This window comes from Ambystoma mexicanum, chromosome 5q (assembly GCF_040938575.1).
Source record: "Ambystoma mexicanum isolate Mex_15411 chromosome 5q, UKY_AmexF1_1, whole genome shotgun sequence".
NCBI classification, from domain to species: domain Eukaryota; kingdom Metazoa; phylum Chordata; class Amphibia; order Caudata; family Ambystomatidae; genus Ambystoma; species Ambystoma mexicanum.
The window spans coordinates 1,262,725,196-1,262,749,489 of record NC_090933.1 but is presented as its reverse complement, the minus strand read 5'-3'; the positions used below and the strand labels follow the sequence as shown (position 1 = coordinate 1,262,749,489).

Here is a 24,294-nt window from a genome sequence, read left to right as displayed (position 1 = left end):
ACGCCACAACTGATAACACATTACAAATTCCATTTTGAAGTAACTAAAACAACCTATACAACTTTCAAGACACTCAGTATGGAGGACCTAACTGCCACCCTAAAACCCCTGAAGGCCACGTCATATGTGGATGACATCCTCCATGCCTCCATACTCAAGACCCTTCCAGCTTAACAATCCTGCCGTACCTAACAATCATTAACAGCTCCCTAACTCAAAGCACCTTCCCCTTGATCCTCAACAACAGACAAATCCTCCATCTCCAGAAACCAACACTGGTCCCTGATGACCTCAACAACCACCAGTCCCATCAAAGACCTTCTCTTCCTAGGTAAGATCCTTGAGAAAACAGTAACCAAGCAACTCCTACAACACAACAAAGCCAACAACCTCCTTCTATCCTACCAGTCTGGCTTCAGACGCAGATGCAGCACAGAAACAGCTACCATCAAGGAGATCAACAATGCCCTCAAAATCCTTGATGATGGTCATCCTTGCCTCGGCTTCTCCTTGACATCTCAGCAGCATTCCACACAGCAGCCCACTACATACTCACCAACAATCAACATTGTTGCATGGGGTTCAACAAGATCACCCTCAGCTGGTTGAAATCAAACCTTGCTAATCACCACCAGTTGGTACAAATGGAGTCCTCCAGATCACCAACTCTACCCATCACCTGTTGAGTCCTGCAGGGATCCACCCTCTCCCCCGTTATTCTCAGTCTTTACCTGGAATGGTTCTGAACCCTCCTCGAACGACACAACATCCACATCCACCAAATGCAGATGACACGCAGCTCTAACTCAAGATATCCTCCATCGAAGACATCCACCAGGCTCAAGGCCTGACTCGCATTGATCCAGCTGTAGATGTCCAGTACTTACATGAAGCTCAACCCCTACAAGATTGAATTCCTACTGCTGATCGACAACACTGAACACCCTGGTATCCAGACCTGGCTCTCTGCTATGAACCTGGAGGGCTTCACACCCCAGCTGGCCACCTGCAGAAAGTCCCTTAGATTTGATATTGACAGACACCTCTCCTTCAAAGGGCATACAGCAAGAAAGACACATACAGCTTGATATCAACTATCTCTCCACCAGAAAATCAAGCCCTTCTTCCAGGAAAACAACTTCAGATCTGTTGTCCAATCCATGGTCCTCTCCCACATGGATGGTGGCAATGCCCTTTTGGAAGGCCTTCCGGCAACTAACCTGGAACCGCTCAGATGTGTCCTGCATATATAGCGAAGCAGAACATTTGGACGTTCTCTGCGCCTATCTGCTATCGTGCTAAATTTACTGTCTCTCTCCCATCAACCAATGTGGACTTAGCACCAGCCATGATATTTAAAAAAACAAAATGGAAGAGGAATGGCGACATGTGCAGCATGCTGCTCACAGTTTTTATAGAATATCAGGGCTGGTGCTCAGTCTGATTGCACACAGGCCTGATATTTAAAAAAAAAAGAAATGCGTGTGGCGCGTCAATGTGTGCGGCGCAGCATGATACTCACAGGCTTGGTAGGCAATCATGCAGCAATGCCATATGGTTGGCAATGGTCACTGTAAAGCCCTTGCAGAGACTGCTGGGATAGATAGGTTGTGTGTCAGCAGCTTCATGCATGTGATTTATACTGGCCATTACTGCAAAAATGGGTTATGGCAGCAGCCTCATACAACGTGATTTACACTGACCATTAGTGCATCGATAGGTTGTGGCTGCAGCCTCATAAAAATGGTATAACGTGCTCCTATGTAGTGTGTACTGTTGGTGAGATGGCATTTACTGGATTTTATTGTGCGTTACCCTATAGGATACGTGTAAATTGTATGGCTTGTTACCTCATTTTAGTCAAACCATCGTGCTGAACAATGCATCATTTCAACACATCTTTAAAGAAATGTCCCCACTTAATTATTCTCGGTTGCTCTGGCTAATTTGAGTAAATATATAGGCCCTTCAACTTATCACCAGGCATGACTGAATGCCCATGAATTTTAAAATGTACTGGATATTTTCCATGTTTTCCTAGAGAAACAAGTGCAAATTGTATAACTTTTTATCCCAAACGTGTGCTGCAAAATGAATAATTTCAGCACAATATTTTAAAAATGTTCTTGGGGGTAAACATCCCAGAACTCCACTTAATTATTTTGGACTCACTTTCTATGTTCCATCACTCGCGCTAATTTGAGGAAATATTTAGGTCCCTCCACTCAAAATATTCACCAGGCATGGCTGCCCATGTATCATGAAATTCACTGGATATTGTTCATCTTTCCCTAGGGAAACAATTATAAATTGTATGTCTTTTCATCCAACTTTCCTTAAAAATTGAGCTGCAAAGTGTATTATTTCAGCACACTATTTTACAAAATGTTCTGGTGGAAAAAAACGTTTCAAACCCACCTCTCACCTAAATTTTGGGCTTCCTTGCTAAGTTCGGTCGCTCGCGCTAATTTTAGGAAATTTAGGACCCATCAGTGTAAAAAATCACCACCCCAGCGTTTAGGGAGGAATTCTTTAGAATCTTGGTGCCCCCTTTAGGAGCTATTCGCCCTCATTCCCTCCCCAGCACCAAAAACTGCCTCCGCCACCGTTTCACCCCCTGTTCTATGTACCCCATTCCACTGCTCCTTAAAGCCAGATCAACGCTTTATACAATCATGTTTTAAATTAAATAAATCGAAACTCCAGTAGAATTGTCACTTTCACTAATCACAGTGTATGCTAAGGGTCTGTATCCCTGTAAAAGCCATTCATTTCTCATGATTGTAACAGCTGCCAAAAGAAAATTGTTCAAAAAAAGTTCAAAGTCAAACGTCAGCTCGGATTTGTTAGCCTTAGGAGAGAACTCCCAGGAATCAATATTTGCACATTTGGGACAGAGAGCGCCCTTTTTGTTGAGGAATTGTAGAAAGAATTCTGACCTTACACCCTACCACACCTAAAAAAAAAAAAACAAGTGGACGGGCGTGGAGGAGATTGGCTGCAGAATACTTGCATAGAAGGGGGGAATGGGAGAGTGAAGGGATTGGTGCGGATGCCATAAATACAGGTGAGAAAGCCCACTGCTTACGGAGACCACTTACAAGGCCCAGGTAAGTCAGGAACTGTTTGGTACTCTTGGGATGGTAGCATGAGTCTTAAGGACACCGTTGGGTGGATCGGGGTACCACTGCATGTTTCTGAGGTTTGAGGCAGGACTGCGGGAAGAGGGCACAGAGCTCATGTTTCTTTCCAGGAGTTCAGGCTGTGGGTAGTGCACATCTGTCATTTCCAAAGGTTCCATTGGTAAGGCAGGTAGAGAGACGCTCATCTCCAGTCATCAGAGAGGGCCCCGCTATGCTGAAGGTGAAGCACTCTGTCTCTCATTGCATGAGTTTCCAGTTGTGCTCAAGAACTAGAGTCCCTTCTCTCATTCCCGAGGCACTGGCGGTGCTGAAGGTAGAGTGTCCCATCTCTCATTGTCACTCATTCCCACTGTGCTGGAAGTAGATTGTCCCCTCTCCCATTCCCCGAGGTTCTGGTCGTCCTGAAGGTTCTTCTCGCATCCTCTGGGAGTCTGGCTATCCTGAAGGTAGAGTGTCCCCTCTCCCATTCCCTGAGGGTCTGCTGATCCTGAAGGGACGGAGTCCCTTCTCCAATCCTCTGGGACCCTGGTACTCTACCTGAAGGGACGGAGTCCCTTCTCCAATCCTCTGGGACTCTGGTTGTGCTGAAGGTAGAGAGCCCCTCTCCCATTCCTTAAGGCTCTGGTCATCCTGAAGGTACGGAGACCATTCTCTGGGAGTCTGTATGTGCTGAAGGCGAGAATCACCTCTCCATTCCCCGAGGGTCTGATCATCATGAAGGTATGGAGTCCCCTCTCCCATTCCACAAGACTCTGGTGATCCTGAAGAGATAGAGTCTCTTCCCTCATCTGTGGGAGTCTGGCTGTGCTGGAGGTAGAGAGTCCCCTCTCCCATTCCCTGAGGGTCTGTTTATCCACCCTGAAGGTACGGAGTACCTACTCATTCTCTGGGAGTCTGGCTGTGCTGGAGGTAAAGAGTCTCCTCTCCCATTCCCCGAGGCTCTGGTCATCCTGAAGGTATGGAGTCCTTTCTCTCATTCCATGCGAGTCTGGCTGTGCTGGAGGTAGAGTCCCGTCTCCCATCCTCTGAGGCTCTGGACATCCTGAAAGCATAGAGTCTATTCTCTCCTTCACCGGGAGTCCGGCTGTGATGGTTGTAGACAGACCCATCTCCCATTCCTGAGGCTCTTGTCATCCTGAAGGTGCGGTTTCCCCGCTTTCATTCTCTGGGAGTCTGGCAGTGAAGGAGGTAGAGTCCGCTCTCCTGTTCCCTGAGGCTCTCGTCATCCTGAAGGTACGGTTTCCCTTCTTTCATTCTCTGGGAGTCTGGCAGTGAAGGAGGTAGAGTCCCCTCTCCTGTTCCCTGAGGCTCTGGTCATCCTGAAGGTACTGAGTCTCTTATCTCAATCACAGGGAGTCAGTCTGAGCTGAAGGTAAAGAGTCCCCTCTCCATTCCCTGAGGCTCTGACCATCATGAAGGTACAGAGTCTCTTCTCATTCCCGAGGGTGCTGAAAGTAGAGAGTCCCCTCTCCCATTCCACGAGACTCTGATGATCCTGAAGGTACGGAGTCCCTTCCCTCATTCTCTAGGAGTATGGCTGTGCTGGGGGTAGAGAGTCTCCTCTCCCATTCCCTGAAGCTGTAGTCATCCTGAAGGTAGGGAGTCCCTTCTCTAATTCTCTGGGAGTCTGGCTGTGCAGAAGGTAGAGTCCACTCTCCATTCCCTGAGGCTCTGGTCATGACGGTACAGAGTCTCTTCTCTCATTCCCGGGGAGTCTGGCTATCCTGAAGGTAGAGAGTCTCCTGTCCCCTTCCCTGAGGCTCTCTTCACCCTGAAGGTACACCGTTCCTTCTTTCATTCTCTAGGAGTCTGGCTGTGCAGGAGGTAGAGTCCCCTCTCCCATTCCCCGAGGGTCTGCTCATCCTGAAGGTAGGGAGTCTCTTCTCATTCTCTGGAAGTCTGATACGGGGACAAGCATCAGCCATCTAGCAGCAGCTTAGCCACCACTTTCCAGTGGATTGGGTAATACTAGGCCACCCTACCAGGAGGAGTGTTGTTCATCGCACTTTACCCACTGAGAGTTGGTTTCCATTCCACCGCCCACCTTGTACTAGGAGCACTTAAATATGTCCACATGTATTTATTTTCTCCTTCGGAATACATGTAGTGAATCCCACGCAAGGTGCTGTGACACACTGGTTTGGTTTCTAGCTTCTGGCTGTTTTCAATGCCTTCATGTTTTTCATTCCAATTTTTAGGGTGCAAAAAATGTTACTGTGAATCTTTATTTTGGATTAAATCCTTTTCTGGGAAATTTCCTTGAGTTGGGTCCAGAGCCCTTCTCAGAATTTCTTTTTTAACAAAAAGAAAGTATGCTTAAAGGTTTTTATTTAAAAAAAAAAAAGAATTCTAATGGAAATTGATGGTTAGTGATGGTAATGCAGATTACATTTGTGGTGATATTGGAGAGGCAATCACCGTCTATGTACTGCAAGTGACCTTTACTGCTATGTGGACAATCTCAATAGCCATAGATGAAACCCATTAGCAGACTGTCAAACACATTCATTATTGATTGCACATACAACATTCCATGAAGATGGATAGTTGATTCTTACTCAGCTAATGCTGAACCTCTGCTTTGCTCTTAGCCAATGCTGAACCTCTGCTTTGCTCTTGGCCAATGCTGAACCTCTGCTTTTGTCCCAGCCAATGCTGAACCTCTGCTTTAGCCCCAGCCAATGCTGAACCTCTGCTTTAGCCCCAGCCAATGCTGAACCTATGCCTTTGTCCCGGCCAATGCTGAACCTCTGTTTTAGCCCCAGCCAATGCTGAACCTATGCCTTTGTCCCGGCCAATGCTGAACCTCTGCTTTAGCCCCAGCCAATGCAGAACCTCTGCGATGCTCCTAGGCAATGCTGAACCTCTGCTTTAGCCCCGGCCAATGCTGAACCTCTGCTTTTGTCCCAGCCAATGCTGAACCTCTGCTTTTGTCCCAGCCAATGCTGAACCTCTGCTTTTGTCCCAGCCAATGCTGAACCTCTGCTTTTGTCCCAGCCAATGCTGAACCTCTGCTTTTGTTTCTTAATACACAGGTGCGGCACCATCACCGACTTGTGTGCTGGATCCGTTACCACACTCTGTTGCAAGGGGTTGGTGGGTTGTTATGTCAGCGTTGTCATGGAAGGGCGTAGTGAATATCTTACCCTGTGCCGGCTGGAGGTTTACGGTGACATGCCGCAGACGCCACCAAAGGTCTGCTAGTAGTGGAGCGCTCTTTTCACCGCCTTCATGGTTTGTCCAATGCAGACACTGCTTTAGCTCCTCGTTCAGCGTCCATGTTAATTTTCTGTCACCCTGGCCTCCGGCACAACAGATTCATTTTTGCGAATTCATGTACAAGTTCTCGACCCCAAGAAGTCCCCATCCACTCCTTGGACACTCAAAAGGTGCATCAGGATAGAAGAGCCATTCTTTACAACACCTATTATGATGGTCGCAGATCTCATAAGGCGGATGGACATCTATTAGGCTTTCTTTACCATTGTGTATAGCACCCTAGTTCAGGGGGGACCCTTAAAAGTGACCTCTCCCTTATGAGCTCAGACCACTCGTCCCCCACAAACATGAGAAGTATTACTCCAGAAGAGTGTTGTTACTCCCAAAGAGTTATGACAATAATCAATATCTCCCCGATTTAAAAATTATTTAGAAATTCCATTTTGAAAGTTCGCCATAATTTAAATAGGGGGGGATTAGTTAAGGTTAGAGGAGGTGGAAAGAATGGAGGACATAAACGTAAGGGGAAGGAGATTTTTTTTTAAATAAATAAAAGCACATTTGTTTGAATTGTCACAAAGAATTTGTTTCTAGGATCCAAAATTCAGAAACCATTATGATCTGGACACAGAACCAATGATGTGATGGTAGAAGTATACTATCCCAACGAATGAATGGGCAGGCTTGTTTTCACATTAGTGGAATGGTGTCCAATGGGACTCAAATTAAACAAGGGGTTGCGTCCCACCATGTGTCAATAAGAACATTATGTGTTCTGAGTGCAGACATCTGATGTGCTACTTAACAGGTTTTGGCATTTCTACATTTTAATAACTGTCCAAGAACCAATAAGCTCTTAGTTCTTCAACTCCTGTTTCTATGTTGTCACGTCTAATATATTGTCTATGTGAAATTATAGATGTGACTGTACATTGCTATGGCACACTGGGGTTAGAGCACAGTCTTGGCACAGTGGTAATGATCAGGTATAGGTTGAGGTCGCTGGGAAAAGAACTCAAACATGAAGGTATTTGTGCAGATATTCATGATTGTCAGACCAGATGAATAAACCCTTTCACTGCATTGAGGTTGACTTTATTATTAGCACATTGTGACAGGTAAGAATGCTGGAGTCCCTTCTACAAATCACTAGCATTCAAACATGGGGTTTGGGTGATGTGTTCTGGCTGCTTGCCTCCAGTAAAAGCATATGTGTCACCACCTTGTTACGTTGACCTTTCACAGAGGTCCTAGTGTGAAAAGGGACGATCAAAGCGGCCATGTTAAAAAAAAATCATCGCCTCTGCTGAAGGCACTGTGAATAAACCTATCAAGGCAATGTGTGTGGCAGAGGCAGGCCTGTCTCTCTATTGCAGAGGTCGCCAAACGGTCGATCGCGGGTGACTAGTAGCTCGCCTGAGCCTCTTCAGTCGCCCGCGCTGGAAATACTGAAAAAGAAACACTTTAAGTTAAATTATTCAATGCTGTGTTTTTGTGGTTATTTACTTGATCAGGATCCGAACCCCTGGTCGTCTCAATTGCGGGCAGGGAGCTTGGCTGCTGTGCCACATGGAGCTGCTTGCAATTTCCCTGGCAGATGTCAATATCACGTTCTGCTTCTGCAGGCTGCCTGTAGTACCAGAGTTGGCCTTGTGCGCCCCCGACACTGTCTTGCTTAAGCAAGTTGCTCTTTGCCAGAGAAGTCAGAGGGGTTGGGGCAGGATCAGGATCATTGTGACCACGCAATGAAAATATCACAGTAGCACTGCTGCTCGCCTGGAAATGTTCAAAATAATATTTAAAAAATGGTGCAATTTCTTTCATGTGCATCTTTCCAAACACCACACTGTCAATTTCCACTTTAAATCACTTCCATGACACAGGTACACCCACTTTTAGTACATTAAGCGATCCATAGACACGCTGTACAGTAGGAGCCTACCAGGGTAGCTCAGCAGGTTGACAGACCGATGCTGAGATGTTATATATTCAAAACAAAATGCCGTATCATATCATGTCATAAGTGTTTCAAGGCGCGACGAGGCAAGAGAGGGGGAACAGAGAGAAGACAGACAATGATCCTACTAGGCCAGGTGTCATTCAGATTGTGCAAGTGCATTGGAAGGGGGAAGGAGGAAAGTGCAGTGGCAAGGGGAAGGGGACAGTGCAGTACATGGGATAATAAATAACAATCAGTAGTGTCCGGCCAGCTGGTGGGAAGTGCAAGGGTAGTGCAGACATCAGGTGTCAAGTGCTAGTGGTGGAACTGTAGGGGTAGATAACAGTCCCTAAGTGTGGGGGGTTGGCAGGAAGGCAGTGCAGGTGTGCGACTGGGGGGGGCTGGTCTTGAGAGCAGGGGGGTTGCCAGGTGACCAGTGCAGTTTCAGTATCGGCCAGGAAGTCAGCAGGGGAGAGAAGGAGACAGGGTAGAAGCAAAGAGAAGGGTTTGAGGTGCTTCCGGAACCGGAGATGATTCTCCAAGTTTCAGGGAGATGGGGAGGCTATTCCAGAGGTAGGCCCCAGCCGAGGAAAGCGATCTACCACTAAATCGTTGCTCGGAGAAGCGACTGACCGTGAGGGAGTTGGAGGTGGATGAGCGAAAAGCTCGAGAAGGAAGATATTTTGGAAGAGAGAGCTGAAGGTATTGAAGCTCCAGGGCTCAGGCCCCAGAAGGCTTTGTGGACCATACAGAGGGTTTTGAACTTAATCCTTGCAGCCACTGGGAGCCAGTGCAGAGATTTCAGTCCTGGAGAGATACGATCCGTGGGCTTGAGGCCAAGGACTAGTCTCGCAGCCCTGTTCTGAATGAGATGCGGAGAGTAGAAGCAGGCAGATTTAGAAAGAGGCTGTTGCAATAGTCCAGCCTAGAGAGAACCAGAGCTCTGGAGACATTGAGCACCTGGAGGGAAGGAGAGGAAAGGAAGAATGCCTCTGAGGAGGTGCAGCTGGTAATGTGACTTCTTAGAGATGTCAGAAGTGTGAGGAGAGAATGAGAGTGTGGAGTCGAAGATGACCCCAAGGTTTTTAGCCTCACAGGTGGGAGCAGGAGGAGGGCCAAGGGAGGCCGGCCAGAGAGTGACAGGAAAGGAGGGAGTAGGTGTTCCAATGAGGAGAATCTCGGTCTTACTGGCATTAAGGCAGAGATCATTGGCAGCACACCACTCCTGGTTGGCGGACAGGCAGTCAGGGATGAGGGAGGGAGAAGAGGTGGCTAAGGGTAGCCTGAAAATGAGCTGAGTGTCGTCCGCATAGCACTGGAATCATAGAAAAAGTGCTATAAAATGTGGTTGGCCAGGGTATGGGTTGAGCTGGTTGCTTTCTTATATTCAGGATGGAGGTGGGGATATGTCTGCCCCTGCAGTGAAAATCAAAGGTTGGCACCCATGAACCCACAGTTTAATTTCCTAAAAACTGCACACCAGAAGCATTTATTTGTGATTAACCAGTGTGACAAGCGTATAACATCTTTATAAATATAACCTGTGCTAAAACACAGAGGGGCACACAAATAACAGAGTATGTGTGGTGTCTGACAAAAAAAAAAAAATTCAACCAAAACTAGTGAAAGCAAGCAGCATTTTCCAATTTGGAAATTATTATATTTTTTTGTATGGAAGTGTGAAATGCGCATTTGGAAAACAATAGTGTGCTAGCATGTAGAAAGCCTGCATAAAACGCAAAGGAAGGGCACAAAAATTACAGGATATTTGTGTGGTAGTCCAACAAATATCTGTATTTTTGAGACAGCTACTAATAAATAATAATGCAACAAAGAGGTTTTTGAAGTTCTTAATATAATCGTGAAGGCATATGTTATTCCATCTGTTTATAGAGAGGAAATAATTGGGCCAAAAAAATATTGGTAAAAATTCAGAGGTTTATAAATATCCCCACCCGGATATCGCCTGCTAGTAGCTCTCCACTGTTGGCCTCCACTACAAGTAGCTCTAGCTAACGTAAAGGTTGGAGACCCCTGCTCTATTGACTGCTCTCAAACCAATGTGGGGGGACCTTGTAAAGTTACCACAAAATCTTATTTTACTATCGTTATATTTAATCGTAAAGAAGCTTCTTAAAATATTTTAGGTAAAATGGGAAGCCATCCCCATGTGTGGTCTGATCTCTGCGTACATCTGTTCTCTGATATGCAGTATGGAGGGGGTCTAGTGCCATGTTTCCAGCTTGGCATACAAGGGTTATGAAAGTGGGATATTCTGGGAATAAGGTGGGCGCTTCCCTCATTTTTCAGTTTTGTCTTGCTACGTATGCAGGCAGCACTCCCAGTTGTATACCTTCAGTGGTAAGCGATGGCCGCAACTGGAATTAGCCAGCAGAGTGTGATGGCTGCATCTTTGGAGTGTGTCTCCACTGCAAGAAGCAAAACACACTACTTCAAAGACATCCCCACTGCAAATGTACACAATCTCAGAGAAAGAGCCCCGTCAGACACCTGTGCATTTACATTCCAAGTAAGTCTGTGCATCTGCAGGACACTCCTACACCAGTGGTGGGTTCCGAGATGTACTAACACCATCAGAAACAGAAAAACTATATTCAACATAATGGTTGGGGTCCCCTCCTTGGAGCCGAACACAGTCTGAGGCACCCTTGGGGTGCATGCATTATAACAGAGAAAAAGAAATACACCCGGCGATTAATAGCTGATGACTAGCATGAGACTGAGAGACAGCAGGCAGCTGAGACACTAAATACCCACTGATTATCACCTTGGTTCCTTCTAACACCGGTTGATCCGCATCAGTCCCCTGCTGTCAAATAAGGATTTATAGCTTTTCAGTGGGGATTTAGTTTATCAGCTCCCTGCTGGCTGGCCGTCGAGTGACAATCGGTGGTATTAACCCACGGGTGCATCTCTTTGTTTTAAATGTGTGCTTGCAGCACTTGCGTTAAAAGCCTAATCTGCTGTACCCTTTCAGCCAGGTAATGCCCCAAGGTAGAGTTACAGGCACGACAAATCCAACTCTTGGGGAACAAGTGCCCTTGCCAATATTTCGTGATGTCTGCAGGACCTCTGCCGCTTTCCCGGAATTGGCTGTTTTACACATGATGCTCCATTTTTTTTCCTGTGCTCTTTAACATTTGGAGAGTGCAGCTTGTTCTAAAGCCCCTGAATATATTTTTTTTGTGCATTTTCCAAAACCTTTTCACACTTTGCATCACTGGTGACAGAGAAATGCGTGTTTTTCCCCCGGTAAAGGAAACATGTAAGAGTGCTGAAAATTAATTTGTGAGCTCACTAGTGCGGTGCCGTGCCGTGCCATTCCATTGCAGCCATCCAATTTAAATTCAGAAAACAGGTCATACATTTTTGACGCTCCAAAGGAGACGCATTCAAAAGTTTACCCGACAGAGTTCCATGGAATTGGACTAAAGAAGCCCTGCGATGCAAAAAGTGATTACCCGATATGCGATACCATATACACCTACATTTCACTGAATACAATTTTACCCAAGGAGATTTGACCAAATTTATTTCACCAAAAAGAAATAGGTAAAGTGGTATATATATAGTTCATAATAGGTGGGGTGTGCTGTAAGGGTATACGTTAGGGTAGGGAGGGGTGAGTGGGGACTGCGGGGGTTTCCCCCCCCCACATTATGTTTTTTTTAAAGTAAAGGTAAATAGGTAATTGTTTTTCGGTGAAATAGATTCGGTCAAATCTCCATTAGGTAAAATATTTTCTAATAAATCATACATCCATGTGCTACACTACCTGTGGGTTAGAAGATGTTATAATGCCTCAGAGATAAGAGCACATTAACATTAGTGATAACGTGCCATGGCTGCCCCTTCTTTCAAACATCACACCTTGCTTTTCCAGCATCCTTCACAAGTTCCCAATTGCTACATATGTGTGCTGGTACCCTTCGGTAAGGTACACATGTGTATATTTAAGGTCCATTGATGTGTCCAGAGGTCTCTTAGAATCAGTTTACATTAAGTGCCGCTTTTCCCGAAATGGGGTCTCACGTATGATGTCCATAAGTGCGTTTTTTTTTTGTTTTTTAATATTTGTAGATGTAAATTCAGTGTAGTTCATTCTAATGCCACTGAATGTAAATGTTTCTTTTTCATTTAGGTTGGGTTCTGGGATGTACTGATGCACTATATTTTGACTTGACATGAAAATTAGTCGCATCTTGCCAAGATACTTTTTTTTTTCAAAAAGCTCTCTTGCTTGTCATATCTTCATAAGTTCCCAGATGCTACATATATTTGCAAGTATGCTCAGCACAGCAGCAAATATGCCAAGTTAAGGTGTACTGTGTCAACAGATGCCGGTTTCAGAATCTGTCTTCAAAAGGCGGACTAAAACGTTGTATATAGTTTAGCTACATATACAGCACACATCTACACCAGTGGGGGGTTCTGGAATGTACCAACATCACCAGAAACACAAACTATATTCTGCTTTGACTTGAAAATTAGTGACATCCGTATGGAGCCCTGCCTTCCCGATCCATAGCGGCGATCTTGCCACAGTATTTTCATTCATCGAACAGGAGCGTGCGTACCGTTCAATGAATGAAAATACTTTGTTTTTAAGCACTCCGGTTTAGAAACCTGGTTACCTAAAAGCCTTAAAAAAAAAAAACTCTCCGGCAGGCAGGATTGGGCTGGGGACACTGGTTAAAAGTCCTCGCGAGTGACTCAGTTAGCATCCCCTTCTGCAACAAGCTTTAGCAAGTGAACCAACTGCAGTGGCTGGGAATTGGCTACTTGGGAATCCCTTCCAATTACAGTTGAACTAAATTCCTACTAGGTGGAGCTTTTTGGATTTTGGAAGCAGCGTTATTCATGTTTTAGTCACCATAAATGCTGTTAGTTCCATCTGTGAGGAGCTTGCACTTCAGAGGCAAATCAACTGTTCCTATTCTATGTGGGTGGAGGTCCCACTGCTGTTCTGCTATTCCTATATATAGGAGAGTAACTTTGATCGCTTAGACCCTGCTGGGCGAGTTCTTTGTGATGGGAATTCAGACTGCTGAGGCCTATGCTTTTCCTGTTCTAGGCAAGTGTAGCTTGCATTTCTGAGGCCCTGCATTTACCTGTTCAGTGTGGGGGTGCTTGAGCTGCTCCATCCCATGCAGTTCCTTCTTTATGCGAGTGGAACGTGGGCTGCAGTGGCCGATGACTTGCCTGTGGTAATCTTGAACTGTTGAGACCCAGGATGTTCCTGCTCCATGTGAGGAAGGAATGATCTACTGAGGTCCAGGACATACCATTTCTATACTAGGAGAGTGTGTGCACTCCTGAAGCTTGTTGCATGTGTTGAATGGGAGTGGAGGGCCATTCCAGGTCTGTTCTTTTGTGGCTACCTTGCACTGATCCGTTGGTCCATGTGAGGGATCTGAACGGCTCCTACTGAAGCTGTCCTGGTCTTTTTGAGCGAAGCATTCAACAGTTTATGCTGCAGTTATACCTATTCTTTGCATGCAAAGGAAGCTTCCAGTGCTAGTGATCATCTGTTCCATTCACGATCTACCGCACCCTGTGCTTTATCTGTTAATTGTGAGAGAAACCTGCTTTTCTGTCATGCTGTAGTGTAGACCATTCACTCTCAAAGTTTAATAGGAGTAACATACTCCACAGCTCAAACCAGGAGCACTCCACACAGACAATGGGAATCCTCCATTACTAAATTATGTTTTTGCATAAAGCTACCCAAAAAAAAAGAAATAGGTCCGTCTGTTGGGTTTATAAATGCATGCAATATATATATTTTTAAGTCTCTTCACTGCTTGAATTCCAACATTCACCAGTGTGTTTTCAAATCCTCTCTCAGCAAGATTTGTAAAATAAGGGCCACATGCCAAACATAGATTGGATAGAAAATAGAGTTGTCATTGTTGAGAAGATATCGATCTTTCCTTTACGCAGATAGATTGCCTATATATGTGCGTTCTTGGAAGACAAATGGGAACGCAATTGTAACCAAGTGAAAGAAACCGATCAGCACCAGAGGACTGCTGGTATTTCCAAAGCAACACCTTACACGTTCAGAGACATCTAGTGCTCACTCACATGCCAGTTAGATTTCAAATGAGAACTGTACACAAAACATCTTCTGTTCACAAAAGCTTTCAAGTTGCTCAACAGTTCTACATCTTACATCCCCAATTTCAGACAGGAGGCATGCAAACAAAGACTTCCTGTATAAGAAACTGCACTTCACATTTGATGGAGGCACGAGGGAACTTCCAAACAGACTCAGCATTAGGAGCTTACTTGCTTGTGGAGTAGTGAACTGTTTATTGCAGGAACAAAACAATGATGGCTAAATAAGTATCGTTGGCGTTTCAATCTTACATATTGTACTGAAAATGTTCTCTGTATCATGAAAGTCACAATTAGAGGTTCAAATATTCCAATGTTCTGTGTTTGTACAGATCTGTGGTCCATACCACATCTGTCCGGTGTGCCTCTTCTACAATGCGGTGAAGATCGACAGTGAATTGGGACATTTTTTCCTCAATGAAGCATGTGTCCTGGAAGCTGCACAACGAGGTTGGCCACGGTAGGCTCTCACTGTAACAGTCCACAGGGTATGGATATATCACAAGTTGTAGGTCGTGCAGCGGTGTGGAGCGCAGTACGAAAGTCTTCAAACCCTGACAAGATATTGGATTACAGAAGATCCCCAGATAGCGAAGCTTGGAGCAGAGATAGATAGACGGCAAGATTGCCTCCAGGTGGGTATCAGTAAGTTTGCACTCCATAATGTCAAGGTACAACAAAGATGCAGAGACTCTGCTTATAAGTCGCTGAAATGGATGAAGAAGCAGCTCTGAAAGGTTGTTGCCACTCAGATCCAGCTTCTTCAGTGATGGGACGTGGATGCTCTCAGAGAGGTAACTTATGTCCGAGGGGAGAAGATGGCAAAAGGCAAGCTCCAGGCTCTCTAAAGGATTGTTCAAGCCACTGGGTGGGGGGAAAGAAAAAAAAAGGGGAAATATTGGTCAACTTTGTATGCCAACACAGATTACACAACGATGGTTTATAAATGCATGACAACTCCAAAAGGTTAGGGGGTACAAACTGTATCCAAAACAACAAAAACAAAGCTGCTTTCTTTGAAGTGGGAATAAACACGGAGCCTGTCCCAAAATGAAAAGATGCAGCCAGACCTATGGATGCAGCCAAAAACAAACTACTTACCTGTATTTCTTAATCCTTTAGATGTATAAAAGCTGGTTTCCAGCATCATAACCAGCCACAAGGACTACAGAATCTAGCAGAAATTAAAAAAGCTCCTTACAAAAATATAGATTTCTAAATAAACAGACAAGGCTACACGAAATTACATAATAGAGAACAGCTCTCTCAACTTTAGCATGCTTCCTACTAGTACACAACCCTCCAAGCAGACAGGCAATATTCCCAAAATAATTTCTGGCACCAAATGTTCCACAAGAAGCAAGAGTAGAGCTGCACAAACCCACCCCCACTCAACCACAGTAAACGCTCTCGATTTACACCCCTCAACTAGCAGATGGGTCCATGTTACATTCATCACCGCCATTCAATCCAGAATCCAGAAATGAGCACAAGCCTCTTCTTCACACACTAACACCCCAGCAGACCCAGCTTCAAACCATTACTGCTCTGTTCCTTCACTGTAAGGCAACATGGCCCCATCGTGAACTGTGCCCCTAAAGTGTAATCGTATTAACCTCAACTGTACAGCGCTCCCCTACTACTCGTAGTAAGATCCACTCACAAAAATAAAATCAATTGGAACGCCAAACTTTGTAAAAATGCATACCTAATTCAGCAAACGTTCGAGAGGAAGTATAGATACAATGTGCAAAAACGGTCTTCAATTTTGGCTCGAACGGGGGCGCAGCATGTGTAAAGCCAAAACAATTGACGGAGCAGCACAGGTAGGACCGACATGCAATACGAAAAGGGACACAGCTTATGGGTGTTGCTTTTAAACCACCTACTGATTGCTTGTGGTTATGGCCATCCACTATCTGAGGCCTTATTGATCGGTTCACTTTTGAACACTCATTCTGAAACCAATCTGTTGACACCAGTACACCTTAACTTAGCATATTTGAAGCTTAACAGATCATACTAGCCAATATAGTGGGTTTAAGTGCGGCTCAACAAAAGTATTAATAAAACTCGAAAATACGAGAACGCCAAGTTCCCCATAGTGTCAATGCCTTTTTGGTGATTTCAGTATTTCACCATGCAAAGCCTTCTAACATTCTCTCCTTCATTAACCCCTTAAGTGCCAAGGACGAGCTATCTCGTCCTTGGCACTGGGGAGGTAATCCCAAGGACGAGATACCTCGTCCTTGGCACTTAAAGGGACTATACGGCTCTAAAGTTTCCATGTCAATACAAAACCTAGTGCGAGTAGGGCAGCATGGCTCAGACTAAGTGCAGCCAGGGGCGGGGGGGCGCAGCTCTGGTTAAGTGCAAGGAGGCTGGGGGGCTGTAGGGGTTAGAGTTATAGCCCCTCAGTGCGAGGTAGGCCGGGAAGCAGTGCAAAGAAAGTCTGATCATGGAGGAGCCTGGTACCCAGTGAGACTCTGAGGGAACCAAGCAAGCAGGCAACACAGCATACAGGTAAGTTAGCAAGGGGGCGAGAGAGCAGGCAGAGAAGAAAAGGAGCGTCATGAGCTGCTTCCAGAACTTCAGGGTTCCGGCTCAAGTCCGAGAGGGGCAAGATGCTGCTCCAGAGGGAAGCACCTGCAGACCAGAGAGTACTCTACTCCACACTCTGCCTGGAGAAACATCTGACCCTCAGAGAGTTGGGAGGTGAGCAACAGGCTCTAGAAGGAAGGTATTTCAGGAAGGAGGATTAGATGTAGTGCAGGCACAGACCCCAGAAAACTTTGTGGACAATGCATTGGGTCTTGAACGTGATCCTTGCAGCCATTGGGAGCCAGTAAAGAGATTTCAGGGCTGGAGCGATAAAGTTATGGGCTTGAGCCCAAGGATAAGTCTTGCTGTCCTGTTCTGGATTAGTTGAAGGGGGAAAAGAGTAGAGGTAGGTAGATTGAGAAAAACTGTTGTAGTAGTCCAGCCTGGAGAGAACCAAAGCTCTGGAGACAGTGTGCTTTTGGGGGTAATGTGAAAAAAGTAGAATACCCCTGAGGAGGTGCAGCTAAAAGTGTGCCTTTTTGGCAAGGTCTGTGATTATGAGGAGAGAAGGAGCAGAGACGAAGGTGACACCACAGTGTTTTGCCTCACAGGAAAACGAGGGTAGAGGGTCCGAGGAGGGAAGCCAGATTGAGAGGGGAAAGTGGGGGCAGTGGTCCCAATGAGAAGGATCTCCTCCTGCTGGCATAAAGGCAAAGATCGTTGAAGGCGCACCAATCCTGAATCGCAGATACTGTCAGGAATGAGAGAGAGGAGACTGAGGGAAGCTTGAAGGAGCAGTGTGTCATCCACATAACACTGAACGTTAGAAAAGAAGGTGGAGATCAGGTAGGCTTAAGTGGCCAGGTGGACATTGAAGAGCACTGGGCGGTGTGGGGGGGCACCACATGGGTTGGGATGGTGGAGAGAAAGGACCAAAGTTGAACCTGGCAGGGATGGTCCAGGAGGAAGGTCAGCCATGTCAGGGCCTGATCTGTGATGCCCAGGTTCACACAGTCAGTTGATCAGGGTGGCGTGATTGACCAAGTCGAAAGCAGAGGATAGGTCGAGGAAGGTCCTTTGCCAGAGGGGACTGCCCTGCAAGAACAAGTAGGCCAAGGTCCGCAATCAGGGGTGGGGGCGGGACAAAGGGGATGGAGCCACACACAAGGAAGCAACAACTGGCACAGCAAACAGAGCGCTCACAAAATGCACTGGAGGATTCCCAACAAAGAAACAAAAATTCAACCCCAAGATGTGAAAGTGGCCTCACCTCAGCGCAGGTGGATGGAAAGCGGCAGCAGCGAGGAGATGAATGCAGGACAAAGTCCTCGCTTGAGCTGAGTAGCAGTTGTCCAATGGGGGAGGGGGCAGGACAAAGGCTAGGGAGCCACATACAACGAAGCAACAACGGGGAAATCTAATCGAGCGCACAGAGTTCATACATCGATGGGATCGATCCAGTCTTTCCTGTGTAATCTTTTCTTTACCTGGTCAGGATTCGACACCAAAGGCCCTGTTGTAGTTTAAATAGGCTCCACAATTAAATTGTAACTCTACCCATTTATTCAGTGCTTTGTAGACACATTAGCTGTACATTCAATTCAGTATACATAATAACTGGTGCCACTATTTTTTGCATATATAGAGAGAGAGAGAGATTTCCATTGGATTTGAAAGTATAGGGAAGTCAATACTAACTTGAATCGAACCAGAGACATAGGCCTGGCCGTTGGCAAATAAGGCCCTTTTCATTATACTGCCTTCAATGCTTTGCAAGGGGGCGTCACGGTTACACATTTCTGCAACGTGGGCGAGACATGGTTCTACCTTCCAGTTATAATATTTCAACATAGGGATCACAGAGAAAGGCCCATTTTCAAGATCAATCTTTTAACTGAGTCGCATATGCTGTTAAATGGACAAAGCCTTCATACTTCTTTTGAAGCTATGACTTCTGATGGTCACACCTAAATATTGTAGCAAGAAAACTACATCCAGCAAGTAGGATTCAAGATAAACGAATTTTAAGTGTTTCCTACGACCAGGTTCCAAAATCATGATTTTTGTTTTTTGGAAGTCCAAAGCTTTCAAATTAGCCATTCGATTGTTTAATGTTCTCTGTAGAGCCACTGGGGTAACATACAGCAAAATAATGCAGAGTTACCAAATGCTGTATCAGAGTTTGGCCAAGTTCAGGGGGAAGGCATGTCCCTTCACCAGCCTCTTACCCAAATTTGAGATGAAAATATTGAAGGGCTGGCGCAAGGCCACAACCTTGCCTTAGCCATATGGAAGTGGGAATCCCACTAGACATTCAAACCTATGTTTAGACGCCCTATAATTGGAGGCTCCAGGTGAAAATGTTCAATCGTGAAAATCAAATGAGGTGGGAAACTCTTCTAGTTTGCTCCATAATATCGATTAACCCTATCAAATGCTTGTGTACGTTCAATCGAGGCCAGATAAGAGTGGTCCATTTTTGTCTTTCCCTTGAGATGATATATGGCATTTGTAACGTGCATATACACAAGTGTTTCAAGGAACGACAAGGCAAGGAATTGGGAACAGAGGGAGGAGAGACAACGATCTTACTAGGCCAATTGACATTGAGATCGCGCAAGTCCTGTGGAGGTGGGAGGGCTAAGGGGAGGGGCAGTGCTGTACATGGGATCAAAACAATAACAAAAGTGAGGCCAGCAGGTGCAAGGGTAAGTGCAGACAGCAGGTGTCCAAAGGTGCAGGTAGGGGGAAAGTAGGGTTACAGCTACAGACCCAAGTGCATGGGTTGCCAGGAGGCAGCGCGGGTGTGCAAATGGGCGGGTAGGGACCAAGGCCCGAAATCAGAGGGTACCCGGAACTGGAGATCGTTCTCTCCGAGTTTCAGAGAGGCTGTTCCAGAGGGCAGCCCCAGCCGAAGAAAGATCTACGACCAACTTGTTGCTTGGAGAAGCAACTGACTCAGAGTTGGAAGAGGTAGAGTAGGGAGGTATTGAGGACACAGGCTCCAGAAGGCCTTGTGAACAATGCAGAGGGTCTTTAACTTAATCCTTGCAGTCACCGGGAGCCAATGCAGATTTCAGTGCTGGAGAGATACGATCCCTGGGCTTGAGGCCAAGGACAAGTCTTGCAGTCCTGTTCTGGATGAGTTGCCGAGAACAGAGTAGATGCAGACAGATTTAGAAAGGCTGTTGCAGTAGTCCAGCCTAGAGAGAACCAGAGCTCTAGAGACAGTGAGGTTCTGGGGGAAGGAGAGGAAAGGAAGAATACCTCTGAGGAGGTGCAGTTGGTAGTTGAATTCTTAGAAACATCAGGGATGTGAGGGGAAAAGGAGAGTGTGGAATCGAAGAAGACTCCAAGGTTCTTAGCCTCACAGGTGGGAGCAGGAAGAAGGCCAAGGGAGGCCGGCCTGAGAGTGACAGGAAAGGAGGGTGCAGGTGTGCCGATGAGGAGAATCTCTGTCTTACTGGCATTAAGGCATTGTTGGTGGCACACCACTCCTGGATAGCAGACAGAGAGAAGGCAGAGAGGTGGCAGAGGGGAGCCTGAAAACGAGCTGAGTGTTATCCGCATAGCACTGAAAGTTGAGCAGAGAGTGGCAATGCGGTGGGCGAGAGGTATTGGTTGACCTTGTTGGAGGAGAAAGAAGAGCGGTGGCCATACCTTTCCTAAATCCAGATTGAAAAAAAAGGTCCCTACTTGGAGTGCTAGAGCCAGTCCTCCAGATTTTCCAAAATTAACAACAAATATTATCAAACAAAGTATCCAGCACAGTTATGGGGCAATAGTTGCCAAGATGCCATCTCCCTTTTAAACAAAAATGGGAAACAGATGATACATTTCCTAAGTGGCCACTGTGATTTGATGGTTGATAATGTAGGAAAAAGAGAGAACATTATCTTAGCCCATATTTGTGGGCCGTCTTTTATCATCATTGCTATCCAGTCTAGTCCAGGCGCCCTCGAAGGGTTAGCTTTACAGATAGAGGTAAATATACTTTTCATTAAAATTGAGACGCCAGTCTACTTAGACTGCAACATACTGAGAGAAGGCGGATAATTTCCAATCGAGCTCTGTGATAGAATTGGCCTGGGCATAACCCTTGCTACACCCCTGTTATTTATAAGGCCCCAGAAGTTTTAGTTCTGCTTTGCAAAACAGATTTATTTTCATGTGCCTAGTTGTAGTTGCAATTCAAATGCATCTACAAGGTTATTGTTCCGAACTGTCTCAGACTATGCCTCAGCATCCAGTCCTGTATCTCTGCATCGCTGCACAAGAGCCTTTTCTTTTCCATAAATGACACACACACCCCCCTCAACCCCGTAGGCTTTTCAAATCTAGCACATTGGCCCACCTGATCTCCACCTTCTCGTCTAACTCAGTGCTATGCGGAGGACACTCTGCTCTCTTTCAGACTTCCCTCAGCCTTCTCTCCTCCCTCGCTTGCTCATTCCAGACTGGCGATCGGCGATTCAGGATTGGTGTGCATCTATCGATCTTTGCCTTTATGCCAGTAAGACCGAGATCCTTCTCATTGGGTCCCCTGCTCCCGCTTTCCCTCCCTCACTGTGGCTGCCTTCCTTGGGCCCTCTACCTTCACCTTCCTGGGAGGCAAAAACTTTGGCGTCATCTTCGACTCTATTCTCTCCTCACATCACGGGCCTTGCCAAAAATGTCCACTTACAGCTGCACCTCCTCAGAGGAAGTCCACCTTTTCTCACTTTCCCCCAGAAGCTCACGGTCTCCAGAGCCATTGGTTCTCCAGGCTGGACTACTGCAACAGGCTCTCTCAATCTGCCTACCTCTACTCTTCGCCCCCCTGCAACTAATCCGGAACAGGACTGCAAGACTTATCCTTCACCTCAAGCACAGGGACAATATCTCTCCAACCCTGAAATCTCTCCACTGGCTTCCGGTGGCTGTAAGAATCAAGTTCAAGATCCTCTGCATCGGCCACAAGGCTTTCTGGGGCCGGGGCCCGCACTAAACCAAAATACCTTCCTTCTAGAACCCTTCTCTCAGCTACCTCCAACTCAGGGGTCAGGCGCTTTTCCAGGCAGAGTAGGGTGTGGGGGTGTAGATACCTAGCCTATATGGCCCTCTCAGACTTGAGCCGGTGCCCAGTGAGACTCCGAGGGAACCATGCAACCAGTCAGTAGGTTAGCAAGAGAGCGAGAGTGATAAGGCAGAGGAGAAAAAAGGTATAAGTAAAACACCATGGAACCTACCCACATGCCAAACTTCAGGTTTGTAGCATGAACATTTCGAAAAGACACAGATATATATACCTTGCATCTTAAATAAGATTTTCACATTTTTTCTATGATGAGATCGTAGCACTGTGCAAACAGGTTTTAGGGTGCGAGGGTGTGGTCCATCACTGAGGCGGCATTACCTGTGTGCCATGTAGTGCGAGCCGGCTTGTCCGGTTCCATGTTCAGAATAATTAACCCCCAGGAATGCAAGAAATTGACTATCACCAAGCTCTCTCCATGCAGGCCTCATTTCAGCTCCATTCCTGCAAACAAGTCGTACTAAAATCCCCTGCAATTATTATGCCTCCCACCCTGGACGAGGATAAGGGCAAGTCTGCTATTACATCATTGAGAGGTCTACACAGCTCTACTATGGGAATTTCTCACTGGTTACCTTTTTTTTAATACCACATTCCTATTGGTTTTACCCCATTCAAAAACAATTGCCAAAATAGGGTTCCCCCGAAACAAGCCAATGATTACAGCAATAACATGTAATTCCCTATTCAGCTGTAAGGAGGCTGCCCATAGGTCTCCCAGTCTTGCCTTTAACTGCAGATATGAGAATCACCCTATACCCATCTTAAAAGGGATTATCCATGAACCATGTTTCCTGTAGCAGACATGTCAAAGTTAACAGCTCTAGTAGGAAGCGCTAAAAAGATGGCTGCGATCCCGGATGCTCCAGGACAGAACGGCTAGCGTGGCATTCTGGGAGGATGAGGGACTGCTTGTCTCCTCTTGCACCGTGTAATCCTCAACCAGAACGCCAAACTTACAACCTATTTCTTGGTTCCAAAGATTACTGCCAGGGCCTTGAATTTTCCTTTCCCCACATTGGTATTAATTTCCCCTTTCTGAAGTCTTATATTTGTTGGATTCCCATTTCCTGGTGCAGAGATTTCATAGCCTGAGGACATGAGCGCATGCGTTTCTTCCAGAACTATCCTAGCAATTAAATTTGAAGTAAAACTCAATTACTCATCGTTCCAAAACTCAAGAGATAAATTCCACTTGCAAGGTTTATTGAAATAGGTAAGTGTTCAACAATTTCCTGAAGTCCAGATGATTAACAGACTGTTTCAATGCCAGGGGGAGATCATTCCACAGTTGACAGGCAACAACAGAGACCTTAGCCAAAATTCCTCTCGATAGAGCGAGCCCACAGGATACCCTCTGGCAAACCTACCCCGGGAATGCCACCCAGAACTGTCCTAGCCAAGTTCCTCAATTACCGGGACAGAGACGCGTTACTCCAGATGGCCCGGGCAAAGGGAACAATCACCTACAACGGCTCCCGGGTGGTCTTCTTCCCGGACTATACGAGAGAAGTGCAACGTGCAAGACAATCGTTTGAACCTCTAAAGCGGCAACTCTCCCTCATGAAAATCAAATTCGGATTGCTATTCCCAGCTCAGCTTAAGGTCTACCACAAAGGGATGACTACACATTTCACTGACCCTCAAGAGGCCTGGAAATGGGCAGAGACTAACATAGAGGGTGACTGGTCGGTGCGACCAAGGAGGCAAGAGGGTAGACCCCGGCCCAGACCAGACGGGGTCCCCCGTGTGAGACCCCCAGTGGTCATAGAACCAGCAGCTCCGGAACAGGCGGTGGAGCCCGCCGAGGATTAGACAGAGCGATGTAAACAAACGTCACGAACAAAGCTGAGGATCATCTCCTCTCGGAATGCAAGTGGGCCCAAATCATTGGAAACATAATAGGTATGCCACCTATAAACAGCTTGAGTTAGTATCTCACATGCAGCGGTGATACAACACAACAGCCCTCAATGAGCCCTAAGATGCAACACGCCCAGCTGCGACCACGACCCCAGCGGTCTTTTGCCTTTCATCTTCCACGTCCAGAGCCAATGGATCTGGGTTCCTGGGATTGCGGTTGTGTCATTACCCGAGAGGTACTCTCATCCTGAGCTACACATAACACCACCGCGGAACTAACTTAGCAAAGGCGGCCACCTGAGGCCACCTCCCAAGAACTTAGACTGTAACTACGAATAGTCGGCTTGGAACCATTACAACCAAGTACGATAGTT

At 46.3% G+C, this 24,294-nt stretch overlaps 1 protein-coding gene across 3 annotated transcripts in view; it reads right to left on the bottom strand.

The window, feature by feature from the left end:
- Nucleotides 1-14,613: 14,613 nt before the first annotated feature.
- Nucleotides 14,614-24,294, bottom strand: part of LRRC14 (leucine rich repeat containing 14) — a 215,135-nt gene continuing 205,454 nt past the window's right edge. For all 3 annotated transcript variants that reach the window (XM_069621777.1, XM_069621776.1, XM_069621778.1), the window contains exon 5: nt 14,614-15,306. In XM_069621777.1, coding sequence (XP_069477878.1) covers nt 14,736-15,306 — 571 coding nt within the window. In that variant the 3' untranslated portion in view covers nt 14,614-14,735. The remainder of the gene's footprint in view (nt 15,307-24,294) is intronic.